Here is a 13,007-nt window from a genome sequence, read left to right on the forward strand (position 1 = left end):
AGCTTGTCATTTGTTCTCCTTTGGAAGAGGCAGATGGAAGAAATAAGGAAGGAAGAATAATTCTAGACTAGCCGGAGATTTGGTCACACCGCGTGGGGCTCACGGAACGAGAAAGTGCCGCAGTCCCGGCCCGCCGGCCCGCCGGCCCTGAAGGGCGGGGCAGAACGAGGCCACGCCCCTTTCCAGCTCAGCCAATCACATCCGTGCGTGGGCGCGGCCCTTGGTCCCCATAGCCAATCAGCGCTGCGGGTGACACAAAGCAGTGCTCTCTGCACGCGCTTTAAAGGCCGTGAAAAACTGGCAGTGCCAGGATCCAATTAGAGCGGAGGGAGGCGTGGTCGGCTCCGCCTTCTGCCCAATGGGAGGCCGGGGAGATGCTGAGGGGCAGGCGGGGGCAGAGTGGCAGGAGCCTCACCCAGTAAGATGGCGAGGCTCTCCGCGTCCCCTGGCAGCTCGGACCAATGGGCGCGGGCAGTGGGTGGGGCGGGGGTGTCCGTGCCCAGGCTCTGGATTGGGAGCAGGGCAGGAGCCGGGCCGGGCCGGGCCGGGCCGGGCCGGTAGCGTGTGCAGCGCTGCACGAAAATGCACTCGGATGCCGCCGCTGTCAGTGAGTAGCGCCGGGGCCGGGGCCGGGCCCGGGTCCGGGCCCGCCGCCCGCCCCTCTGCCCGGCAGAAAGAACCGCCCGGCTAGGGGCGGCTTCTCTTGCCCCTGACCCGTGAGGCTTCGCCGAACGCGCCACCGGGACTCCCGATACCGCGGAAGGGTTCAGGCCCGCGGGTGCGGGACCGCCGCAGAGCGGGGCGGTGTGTGCCTGCCTGGTGGTGCGGCCCCCGCGGGGACAGCGGGAGCCCCACCGCCCTCGGCGCGCTCCTCCGGGGGGCGGGGGCGGGAGCGGGCGTGGGCAGCCGCACCGGAGAGGGCCGGGGGCGCTCGGAGGGTGTGACGCAGTTTGCCCGACCCATCTGGCGAGCGGGTGAGGCCGCGGCCGGCCCTCGTGGCCGGCTGTAAGAGAGCCGGGACTGCCGAGGGGAGCGCGGGCTGCAGAGCTGCGTGTGTAGGGGAAGACGGGCGGGGGTGAATTCAGCGGGTTCCGCCGGGCCGGTGCGGGAGAACCAAGCTGCTTGTGCGGGGGACTGGAGCCGCGGCGCATGGTGGGAGGTGGAGTCCTTGTGATGGCGACCCCACGCAACGAGGCGGCGGGAGGCGGCGTGGCGGACTACAACTCCCAGGTGGCCCTGCGGCAGCGCAGCGCGCTGCCCCCGCTCGGCGGACCCCCGGCCGGACCCGCTGTCCCCGCCCGCCCTGGGGAGCACGGGGGGATCGCGCCTCCTGATTTGGAGGAGCGTAGCGAGGGCTTTGTCTCCGCAATAGAGTTTCTGGCTGTGCGTTCCGAGCAGCACGGACTGCCTGCTGTAGGCGGATTGCGTGTTGCAGAGGGTCACACATCTGCGGGGCCGTGGGGTGGCCGGGGTTCGGGGATAGGCGCCAGCGTCCGCTGGAGAGACCAGGCTGTCGTCCCGAGCACAAAGCTGTCCGGCCGCAGCGACGTCCCTGTGAAACCTCCCAGGAACGTGTTCTCGCTGCGAAAGGAGCTGCAGCTCTGAGAGGCTTTACTGTAGAACTTGCTTGTGGGAAAGATAATGAAAATTGGAGCTTTGATCATGCGTTAATGGAGGATGGTCCGACTTCTGGACAAAGTCCTGAACGCAGTGGTGGAAAGAAATGCTGCATAATGCCTGGATTTTCTTGAATCCTTCTGTATCTCTCTGAAATGAGATGTCGTACAGGGGCAGCCTGGTAAAGGCTCTAACTCATAAGGTTATATCATTTTTTTAGTGGTTCTGGTTTATTTTACCTTTATATTTAGGGATCATTATGTGTTGGTGGTGAAGGCTGCCACTGAAGCAGAAATAATTGCCTCATGTTGGAAATGGAAGGGTAATTATTCTAGAAAATGCCTTCTGTTCAGTGTCTTTTGTCATGTGCCCTGTCTAAAAAAATGCAGGTCCTTATTATATACACATGTGAGTTACAGTTAAAATATTCCAGGGCTCCCTTATGTAGGATGTTTAGACTACATAGTGACTTTTAATTGCTTTTAATTTTAACTTGTTTGCAGAAAATAGGAAGAGTACTGTTCCTCAGCTTTCAGCTGTTACTGGCTTTTCATTAAAAATGTACTGTGGAGTGATCAAATCTTACATATCTTTTTTTTTTTTTTGCTTGTATATGTGTTATTTTAGATAGATATATTTTCCTAAATTAGCTAATTTAATCGTCCGTAGTTTAATAGTGGTTGGGTTTTTTCATTGATCTAAATGCTTGTAGCAGGAAGTGTTCATAGTATAGCTTTGCACATACAGAAGCTGGCTTATAGTTTCTTGACTGAAAGTTTATTTTAAGCTACCTTTTTGATCTTCCTAGATTTTTATCTGTTCTTATAAACAGATATATACTCTATTAATACATTTTTGCTCAGCTTTACTTTCTGAATTTGCACCTTTCACGTTATATGAGGAAACCAACTTGCCTTTTTTCTATTGAAGGTGTTTGCTTAAAAGTTTCTTGTAGCTCCTGTAGCTAAAATTGGAAAAGCCTTTTCTGTACAAGCCCATGCAATAGGTTGAATTGGGCAGGTAAAGTGTGTTTTTTTTTTTTTTTTTTTTTTTTTTTTTTTTTTTTTTAGCTTCTCTTAATTCTGTTGTGTCAGGGTGAGCTCTTATTTGTGTAATTGCAGCACTTCATTTAGATTTATTTTTGTCTGAGTACTTTCTGTGCTAACTCTTAGTGAATCCTATGTTTTCTTTAATTCCCCTCCTCCCACACTTCTTTGCAGGTATTGAAGGCAAAGACTTTGGGCTTTTTCAAAGTATTAGTTCCTAGTTTTGTTTGTGTCTTCAAGCAGAAGAAGATAACTTGCTTAATTTGTCTGTCTTGTGCTTGCCAAAAAGCATAGCACTAGGAGGTACAGTACATCCTGTGAAAATGTTCAACTCCTGTATCCAATTTAAGTATTAGAGTATTTAACAGTGTGATTATTTCTTCTACAATAAGTAAGACTACTGACAGGGGCTTGAAGCAGAACCTTTAGTTTAAATGTGCCAGCATTTTTGTTGTACTCTCCAATTAAATTGTTGTATTCAGAATCATGGTCTGACGTTAAACAGCATTTTTACTTTTAGCTCATAAAGAGATAGAAACAATTACCAGTTCATTCAGTGGAGGGCATGTGTATATACATATAAAATTGTGTGTATACGGATTTTTAAACACATATAAATAAATAAATGAATAGATGTATATAGTTAGAGCTGCAAGGGTTTAGCTTGTCCTGGGAGACTGACTGGTGTGACACGTTTGATACAGATGTGTGGCTGCACAGACTGTGGGACTGGGTCTGCTGCAGCTGCTCATTACTGCTCATTAGCTGAGGGTTACTGCATCCCTTGTGCTGTTGGTAAAGTGTTTGTAGGAGCACTCTCTAAGCCACTCAGTCAAATGTACCTGGGTTAGCTCTTGCCACTTAATTAAACTGTCTAAACTGGTAGGTTGATTTCTTGCGTGAGGTGGGTCAGGGAATGTGCCCGTAGCCTGTGCTGCTGGCAGAGCTGTGGGGTCAGTAAATTTTGGCAGGAGGGAAGAAGCAAGCAGCTGGGACAGTAATGCTTTTCAGTGGCATAGCTGTTCCTAGGCTGTTGCAGCTCCATCGTGATGCATACGACAAGTGCACGGTGCTGGATACCCTGGCAGTGCGTGCTTGGCAGGGTTGCGTTTCTGCTGAATTACCTAGAGCACAAGATACAAAGTTTGTATTAGCTTTATGCCCTTTGTAGGATGCCAAATGACACCTAGCAAGAGGTTAAGTGTAGAGCTTGCAAACAACTCTCAGGTGATGGCAGCCAATGATGCAAAACCGGCTCACTGACACTTGTTTGAATTAATCTGATGGTGGAATAAGTGTTAGACTGGATGAACACTTTTCATCAACAGAAGCAGATGTTTTGCACCAGAAAAGCCACCAGAAACTCACTTAGTGTTAGATCTTTGCTATATAGCACAAAACACCCAACCAAAATCACCCCCTCCCAAGCAAACCCAAATCCTGCCACGAGCCAGCTGTGCAGAATATTTTATTCTATATGTTATTATAGGAGAATTAGCCTAGCTCTTATTTTTTTCAATCAATTTAAGGTAAATGGAAATGTACTCAAACTAAAGTAGCAGTTACACAAATTTTGCACTGTTTCAATTGCTCTAAAATTCACAATTAACTTCAAACTGCAGTAGCTCTCTTTGTAAACAAGCCTTCAAAGTAGGGTCCTCCAAAACCACATAGGTAGAATAAAGATTTGTTCCTATGGGGGCAAAAAGGAATTACGCTTTTTCCTATCCATGTAGCATGCAGTGATCATAAAATACTTTGTTGCAGTAGTCATTCTGAGTGGTAACACCAAATGTTAAAAGTTGAATGTGAATGTATACTTTTAAATTGCTTTAGAGTGTAGTAACTCCTACCTTATTTTGTTGCTCGAGTTTGGGTTTTCTATAGGGATTTTTATGTGCTAGCTTAAGGCAGTCTGTGTTTTCCTTCAGAACATTTTACGCTGTTGTGTTTGGAAAATGTACACAAATCTGCAGCTGTGGGGTTTGGATACCGCTGGTGTCAGCAGCAGCTCTGAGCTGGGTGCAGGCGGGCAGGAGAAACGTTCTGCACTATCGTGTCTTTAGCTTTAATGGCTAGGTCATAATGCTCCTCAGGATAGGTTGGATCATCCCATCTAATTGCATGTCCTTACTTTCCAAGCTGGAATTCACTTCTGTTTTGCTTACTTTCTGAATCATGCCCTTTATTTGACCACACCAAATCAAGGGACACCCTGCTTTTCAAGCCTGTTCTCTGCCTCCCTTAACCCAAGGATTGTTGTCACATGGTGGGCTGGGAGAAAGGATTCTTCCTCAGGTTGGCCCTGGGTGTCACTGCCTGCAGGGATACAGACACATTGGAAATAGATTCTTAATCCTGTCTTTGACAGGAATGCAGAGTAAGCTCCTATCTTCTCTGTGCTGCAGTTTGGGATTCTCAGTTTTCAGGTGTATTGTTAAGTTTTTGTGTAAATAAGACTGATGTACATTTTTCTTCTGCTTTCTGTATTTAGCAATGAATACAAACATTTTGTTTCCTGAACGTTATTGTTGAGGGCTTTCACCAAATGTAGGCTTCAAATCTGAACTAAGTTCATTAATCAATTCATCATTCATCAATATAAATTGTATCACTGTTAGAATAATTAACTAGACTACAGAACGTAAAATGGTATATTTCATAGAAGATTAAATGATTCTTTTTTGAATAAGTAAAGTTTATTTAAAGCTAACTAAGGCAACAGAACTTTGAACTATTACTGCCAGTACTACTGCAAGTTGTTTTTCTAGCTCTATTACTTGAAAGCAAGGAAAGCAGTTAAATAAAGCCCAAACATGCTATTTTAATTTTTAGGCATGAGTTTGCCTGATGTGTGTTTTCTGTTATTTTTTTCCTGAGAAGTTTACAGGTGTATCTTAGCAGTAATAAGAATTGCTACTATGTTATTACTACTGCTATTTCCATATTTAAATTTTAATATTGTATATATAGCATATTCATTATGGATAACTATTTTTAGACTTACTGTTAAAGTGAGATTTTATATAGATTTTCTATTTTCTTAAAAATATTAGAAACTTTTAAAGGAAACTTGGAGTCAACTGATGTCTTGTTTACTACTGTTGTTAATTTTTACTAGGTTTTTAATAGATTGTACTGCACCCTGTAGCTGTGTTTTGTCCAAGCTTTACATTTCCACAGCAGGAGCTAAGTTAAAGGTTTTGTTCAGTCAGGTACTTCTTTCTTCTTCTTTTTTTTTTTTTTTTTTTTTTTTTTGGCATTCAGATGTTCATTTAAATAGTTGGGCAACACATTGCTCCTTCTGATAAAAAATTGGGATTTGACCTTTAAAATGTTTTCATTTTGGATAGGAAAGTATTTGAGATAAGTTTACCTGTATAGTTTGCTTATATATAAGATACATTGATTTTTTTTTTCTTTTTTTTTTTTTCTTTATTGTATTTGATGTGTGCATTAATGAGAGGATGTAGAATTTTTTTTTTCTGTTTTGGTATGGAAGCGAGCCAAGCTAGCTCTTGTTCTTTTACCTCTCTGTAACTCTCAGGTCCATAGTTTAAACCTTACACTTTAATAGTCTAAAAATATTTTAAAAATGTTTTCTTTTTAATTTTAAATTGTATATAATTGTAATTAGTTGACTAACTCAGCCTTTAACACTTAACATTGTGTTAATGGCAAACTGCAGACAAGATTTAAATTCCATGAAATTAGGTTGACTCTATCATTTCTTTCCTTTCTGGGTTCTGGATTTGCAATTATTTTACTCAGATTTTTTCTTTTTAGCCATTATATTCTGAATTACTGCAAAGTATTTAATACTATTTGGAATTTTTATTGGTTCAGACCTCACTGAAGATAGCTACCTTTTGCATGAAAAATAATTTAATCAGCAAAATACGTATGCTTGTTTGACATACACCCCTAAAGTCATAGCAAGCTTTCCACAAATCGTCTTTCACTATTTACAGAGCAAGCAAGTTCCCTTCTTCTGATTGAAGGTCAATAAACTGGTGTCGTATGTGTGAGATGTCAGAATCTTAGAATGGCTTGAATTGGAAGGGACCTGAAAGATGACCTAGTTCCAGTGCCTCTGCCGTGGGCATGGATACCTTCCACCAAGAGCACGTTGCTCAGAGCCACCTCCAGCCTCACACTTCAGGCCTGCAGCATCCACAGCTTTGGTCAGCCTGTGCCAAGGTCTCACCACCCTCACAGTAAAGAATTTCGTACTAATATCTCATCTAAACCTACTCTCAGTTTGAAGCCGTCTCTCCTTGTCCTGTCACTACGTACTCTTCTGGAAAGTCCCTCTCCAGGTTTCTTGAAAGTCCCCTTGAAGTACTCCAAGTGCACTGAAACTGCTATAAGATCTCCCTGGAGTCTTCTGTTCTCCCCATTGAACAACCCTAGCTCTCAGCCTTTCTTCAGGAGAGGTGTTCCATTCCTCCAGTTGTCTTTGTGACCTTGCTCCAACAGATCTGGATCGTCTTTCCTGTGCTGAGGACCCCAGAGCGATTTCTGTAGCGGGGGAGGGGAAATTCAGTCCAATTCATGTGCTTTGAAACTCTTGTCTTCAGGTGAAAAATAGCTTCACACATGATGGCATTATTTGTGCAAAGCTCATACAAGCAGCTGTTGAGTGTGTATCTTCATGTGTTGCACTGCTCCTCTCACAGTGGCACCGGGATGGACAGGTGGATTAACCTAACACATCGCTGCTGCCGCAAGAGTCTGTTGGGCTCCCACTTCAGAAAACCATCAAACCAGAAACCTGGTTCTTCCTCTAACCCAGCTGGTGCTGCAGCTCCTTGGTGATCTGATTCACAGCACTGGGCTGGCAGGGTTTGTTTGTTTAATTTGTGGATGAGATTCCTAGTGTAGCGGGCTGACCAAGGGGATCAGCAGGCACAACTTTGGAGGCAGCATCAGCATGTGTGGAAAGTTTTAGAGGGAAGAGTATGTTCCTGAAGAATACAGTTGCCGCCAGCTGTCCAGTTGCTTGCCATCTTGACCACTGTTGATCAGTGCTATTTTTGCTAATTTCCCAGATCGTGTTATTTGAGCATGGGAGGTGTTATTTTTTGGATTTTGTTTCTTAAACCCCATTTTTTTTTCAAAATAGGCTTTTTCACAGTGGCATAGGATACTTTGTATATTATTCTGGAAATATAGATTAAGCAAACACTGACCCACTAACCAATTTAGAGAATAACCTGAGCTGTAATTTAACCTCCCTAATTTAGTGGGTGCTGCTTGCATTTGCTTTTATAACTGTAAAAGAAACCTGTTTTCACTTTTAGATAATATCCCTACACTGGGAAAGCTGTGATAGAAAAAAAGCTTTGGACTCCAGTCCTCCATATTCATATGGTGTATGGTGTGATATTTCTTGTATAAGAACTAGAAAATATATTTGTATAATCCTGCTAAGTCCATCATAATTATGTAACCTATTTCTGAAGCAGCAGCTGAAAACTGTATAGAGATTTCCAGTGGACATGTAAAACCTGCTGGCATGAACTATGTTTTGAAGTGCCTAGGAACGTTTTGTTTCAAAGGTGATACCTATATATAATTTTAATTTTAGAATATATTTTCAACCATTTTAGGTGTGCTATCTAAAGTTAATATTAGATTAGAATAAATAAGTATTTGCTTAGTGTTCTCAGCTTCTTACCTCCAGATATAACTGGTTTCTCTAATGACTCATGTTCTTTGTAGATTTTAGGCTAAGCAGCAAAGGAAACTGTAAAATTCATATTCTGGAAAGTTTAGTCTGATCTGCCAGTTAACAAATCAAATCTATCTTTTAATCTTGCCCTCCTCAGAATGGCTTTTATGTTCCCTGTTGTCCCTGTCCTCATCCCTGTTTATCCCCCTTTCCTTTTATTTCTTACTGCTTTATATTGAATTGAGGGTTGACTAAGAAACTCAGGATTATTTTTTTCTTGCAGAATGATTCTGCTTAGTATTGTTTGACTAGCAAAAATGGAACTTTATTGAGCACTTAATGCAGGAAAAACTCTAGCACCCTGTTCAAGGTTCAAGATCTTCCTATTGTAGTTTGGTAAGAAGATCTGCATTGTCTTTGACTTTGTGTATATGTATATATATAAGGTTAGCTAAAGTTGGAAATTCTGTCTGGTACTTCTGACTTGGAGCAATTATATTGCTATGGTGGATTGGGGACAACATGTTAAGAAATAGGTAGCAAATAATTAAATGATACTCTGGCTAACATAATGAATGAAATGTATGATTCCTAAAAGTATCTTTTGATTTTTTTTTTTTTTTTAATTCAGTGTGACAAGACAATTCCACAGTGATATGTGTAACAAGTACACTTAGAGCAGGCAGTTCCACTTGTTAACTTTGTAGTGGTGTGGTTCACTGACTCGGCAGTCGAATGTTTAATGATGATTCTTGTTTATCTAGGTCATCTTAATGTATCTTGAGAGCATTCCTTTGAAATGCTCTGGATGGAAATAAGGGAATTATGTTTTGGACCTTACTTGCATCTTGCATCAGTTGCTGGGCAAAGCCAAATTAAATGCCTCATATTAAAAATGCTGTCTTGCATTAGCTGGGTAGTGACACTAGGCACATACAGAAGCTTTTCACGTATAAATGAAGTTTACTTGGAATACTGTGCTTATCATACAGTACATTTCTCTAGAGTGTTTTGGCACATGAGTTCTAGTGGGGTAGCTTATTTTTAGTTTAAATAGAGATACTCTATAGTAGTTGGCTGTCTTTGAGTCCTCTTAGCTGGTTTGTGTTCAGCTTCTGAGATTCTTGGTTTGTCTGCTGTCTGGCTGGATCTCAGCTGTTCTTTTGTAAATTACTTTCCAGTTTTGTTCTCGCCACATTCCTAGCAAAAATAGGGAATCAAAAGAATAGAGAAAAATTAGTTTGTTGCTCTAGCAACTGAAGCAAACTCAAGTGTTTTATATTTGGAGTGTGGAAGCAAAATTAACATCTGTGTGATGGCTTCTTCCAAGAAGTGTCAGAATATTTTATTATCAGGTTTTTTTTGCTCTTGTCTTAACAGCTGCTGCATTGTGACCTTTGGTTTGTTACTAAAAAGCCATGTTTCAACTGTGCAAGTGTATTCTAGTCACTTATTTTTGCAAGGGAATTAGTATAAAGTCAAGTACGTGTATATTAATAAATCAGATCTTTCAAAAACTAAGATTTATATTAATTATTTTAGAATGTTACATGATACTTAACTTGGTTTTGAGTAGATGAAACAGAAGGACTGGGTAACATGAAAGTTATAAGGATTCCCAATGGAAAGGAATAAAAAGTTGTATTTTTTTTTTTAATTCAGCTATAGTTAGCTACACTTCTGTTCTGCTGAGGGTCATCCATGCCTTAAGAAAAATGCATATGCAGGATCTCTTTTTGCAGATTTCAGGTATTCTACTCACGTGTTGAGAATGTCAGTGTTGAAAGAGTGTTGCGATAACTTTTATTTTATAGTTCTGTGATGATTTGGTTAAATAGCCAGAACATAGGACGATCATGACTGCTGCATCTGGAAACCAGAAGTTTTAAACCTTTTTTTTTTCCCCTTCTAGATTTTCAACTGAATTCTCATCTATCAACACTGGCAAATATTCACAAGATTTACCACACCCTCAATAGGCTGGTAATGACTTGCCATTTTCTCTTAGCAGAATAGCTAGGGCTTTGGTCCAGAGTATTTCATGACTGAAATCATTAAGTGATTACACTTCTAGAAATTATAACTGCCTTGTTGTATGAGAGGCTGTTGGGTTTGAATTGGTGAAGAGATAAGCAGTATTAGTAAAAGGTGAAACATTATACTCCAGAGGTCAGAGTGGAGTTTGAGCTTTGTTTGAACATTGGATTTAGATATAGCCTCCATACAAGAGGCTTTCTTGGATACATTTAGTGATGATAAATATCACAGTTACCCAGTTTCCTACAGTTCTTCTGGAAAACATATTGAATAAGCAAGCTGTCCTCTTACACCCATGCAAAAAGTGAAACAAGGGGTTTTTTTAAGACTCTCCCTGCTTTTGTATTATGTATTTATATTTTTTATTGCAACCAAAGCTGGAAATGGTGAGACAGCTTCTGTGTGTACACTGCAAATTTAGTGGAAAAGACCTTGCCTGCAGAAGGGGGTAACTTGTTTCCAAGATTTCAGTTGGTTTTTGATTGGTTTCCTTTGGAACATGTATATGTGTTTATCTTCAAACAAAGCTATTTCTGTGCTAAATGGTAAATTCAGTCTTTTTAATGCTGCATTTATTGGTGGAATTGTTCAATACAATAATGCTAATTCCCTACCTTATAGGTGGTTATTTCCACTCTTGAAATAATTTGATATGTTTTTGATTGAAAAAACCTCAAAAATATTTATCAAATTCAATTTACTTGAACTTTTTAGATAAATTTGCAAGGATAACGTTTTAGGTAAATGAGTGAAAACACAAAGACTACAATCTTAGGTAGAAGATCCTTAAGTAGTTAGGTTGAATATTAATATCAAGTAAAAGTTTAAAATAGTACAGAAGAATGAAGATCACCATCTTGTTTAACTGCATCATTCCTGTTTCTTGCAGAATCTGACAGAGGACGTTGGTCAAGACGATCACCAGACAGGTATTTAATAGGGAGGGAGTAAAAATAGATTGAAACAATTTAAACACACTTTAGTAAATAAGTCTCTCTAACATAACTGAAAATTATATTTTAAAGGGCTAAAGGAGTTTTAGGAAGCAAGTGCCAGGGTTTCTTAGTTTTTTTCAATGAAGAGGTTTCAGCAGTATCTGTAATTTAATATCTCTTAGTTTTGAAGATTTAATGAAAAATTTCTCTCACTCCTGGGACTCAAGCTGTTGGGCCACAGAATATCCATGTTCTTACAGTGTTTTGACTCTTGAAAGAGCATTAGTGAGAACAGAGCAGAAGCAAGACCTCTTCTGTCTGTTGTGATGCCTGTGACTGAGTTTAAATGCTGTGCTCCAAACAACCAGCTTTTTTCTTGGTGGGTTCTGATGCAGGTTATTTCTGTTTCTTGTGCAGATTTTTGGTCAGTGCCTGAGTACTATTGATTTATATGCTCATATCTGTGTTTTGTTCAATGAAATGTCATAATTTTTTGAGGTGCCTGGTACCAGCTTCCTGCCATTCTCACTTGTCAGCATTTGAGCTTTGTGACTTGATGTTTTGCAAGAGTTGTTAGCTCCTTTTATGCTTTTTACTTGTGAGCTTGCAGTTTCCTTGATTCATTTTTCTTCTTTCCTTTCTGTGTTTCAGGCGTGATACCTGAGGAGGGAGGGAAATAACTTACTGGCTTCAAGCCCTGATCAGTCACTCAGCAGAACTATTCTTTAAAACTGACCATGTCTGTCCTACCATCTGACTCAAAGCTTTTTCACTATCCTGAGGGGATGGCTGTATTTGCTTATGTTATCTTGAGCATTTAGGAAAGCTGTCAGCTCCTCCTGGAGATTTCTGGCACTCACTTAGAAATCTAGCACACTCTTAGCCTAGAGCAATGAGAAGAGATGCACAGGACTGCATTGCTTGGAATTGGACAGAGCTCACTTAGGGGTTATGCATCTTCCTCTGTACAGCAGCAGGTGACTTTGTTTCATGCTTAAACTGTTACCCCAGCCACAAAAAGCTTCTCTGAAATACTTTCCTTCAGTGTGGTTAGTAATTTAATACTTGAAATAAGCTCATCAAGTAAATGAAAGGCCTCTGAAAAAGAGGTTATGACAGATAGTTCAAGACAGAGATTTTTAATGTCAATATTTTAGAACTGATGTCCTCTCCCATCTTGTGATGGAGACTTGGAATTTTCTCCTATGTGACTCAGGTGCTCTAAACTGAACAGCTGCATACTGATTTCATGTATGAAAGTGTGTTCTATATTCTTTGTTTACTCTTCATCACCAAGATCTGTTGTGAAGCATTGAGATAGTCCCCTTCTGTCACTAATCAGTAAGTGTTGATGTACTTGAGGTATTTGAAATTTATCTTACCTCTTGCCTAGCACTTCTGTCATAAAGTATAAGACATTAGTCTTGGCACTCTCATTACCTCTATTAGAAAGTGCTTGAGCATGTTACTGGCTTTGATGAACAGTTTTATATTGACACTGATGCTGTCCTATTGCCTTCATTGTGTTGTTTGAATTAAGCTGTTTCAAAAGTTTAAATGTGCCTGTTGAATGAGTTGGGGCACAAAATCCCACTAAAGAGTGTAACTTTTTGCAATAGTTGTAAAAGAACCTTTCAAACCAGAAACAAACATGAAATTAGAACCAAAATAGAGGTCAATAATGCCAAGTTCCCTCCT

At 41.0% G+C, this 13,007-nt stretch overlaps 1 protein-coding gene across 6 annotated transcripts in view; it reads left to right on the top strand.

The window, feature by feature from the left end:
• The first annotated feature begins 460 nt into the window (after nucleotides 1-460).
• Nucleotides 461-13,007, top strand: part of DCUN1D4 (defective in cullin neddylation 1 domain containing 4) — a 38,714-nt gene continuing 26,167 nt past the window's right edge. For 2 of the 6 annotated variants that reach the window (XM_063401918.1, XM_063401919.1), the window contains exons 1-4: nucleotides 477-607; nucleotides 8,621-8,733; nucleotides 10,250-10,320; nucleotides 11,264-11,303. Coding sequence is in view for 2 of the 6 variants with exons in the window: in XM_063401915.1 (XP_063257985.1) it covers nucleotides 583-607; nucleotides 10,250-10,320; nucleotides 11,264-11,303 (136 nt within the window). In the remaining 4 variants the exon portion in view is untranslated. Of the gene's footprint in view, nucleotides 608-8,620; nucleotides 8,734-10,249; nucleotides 10,321-11,263; nucleotides 11,304-13,007 lie in introns of all 6 variants that reach the window. The other 4 variants (XM_063401915.1, XM_063401916.1, XM_063401917.1 and 1 more) reach the window with 3 other exon arrangements.

The sequence above is a fragment of the Prinia subflava genome, chromosome 7 (genome assembly GCF_021018805.1).
Source record: "Prinia subflava isolate CZ2003 ecotype Zambia chromosome 7, Cam_Psub_1.2, whole genome shotgun sequence".
Lineage (NCBI taxonomy): Eukaryota > Metazoa > Chordata > Aves > Passeriformes > Cisticolidae > Prinia > Prinia subflava.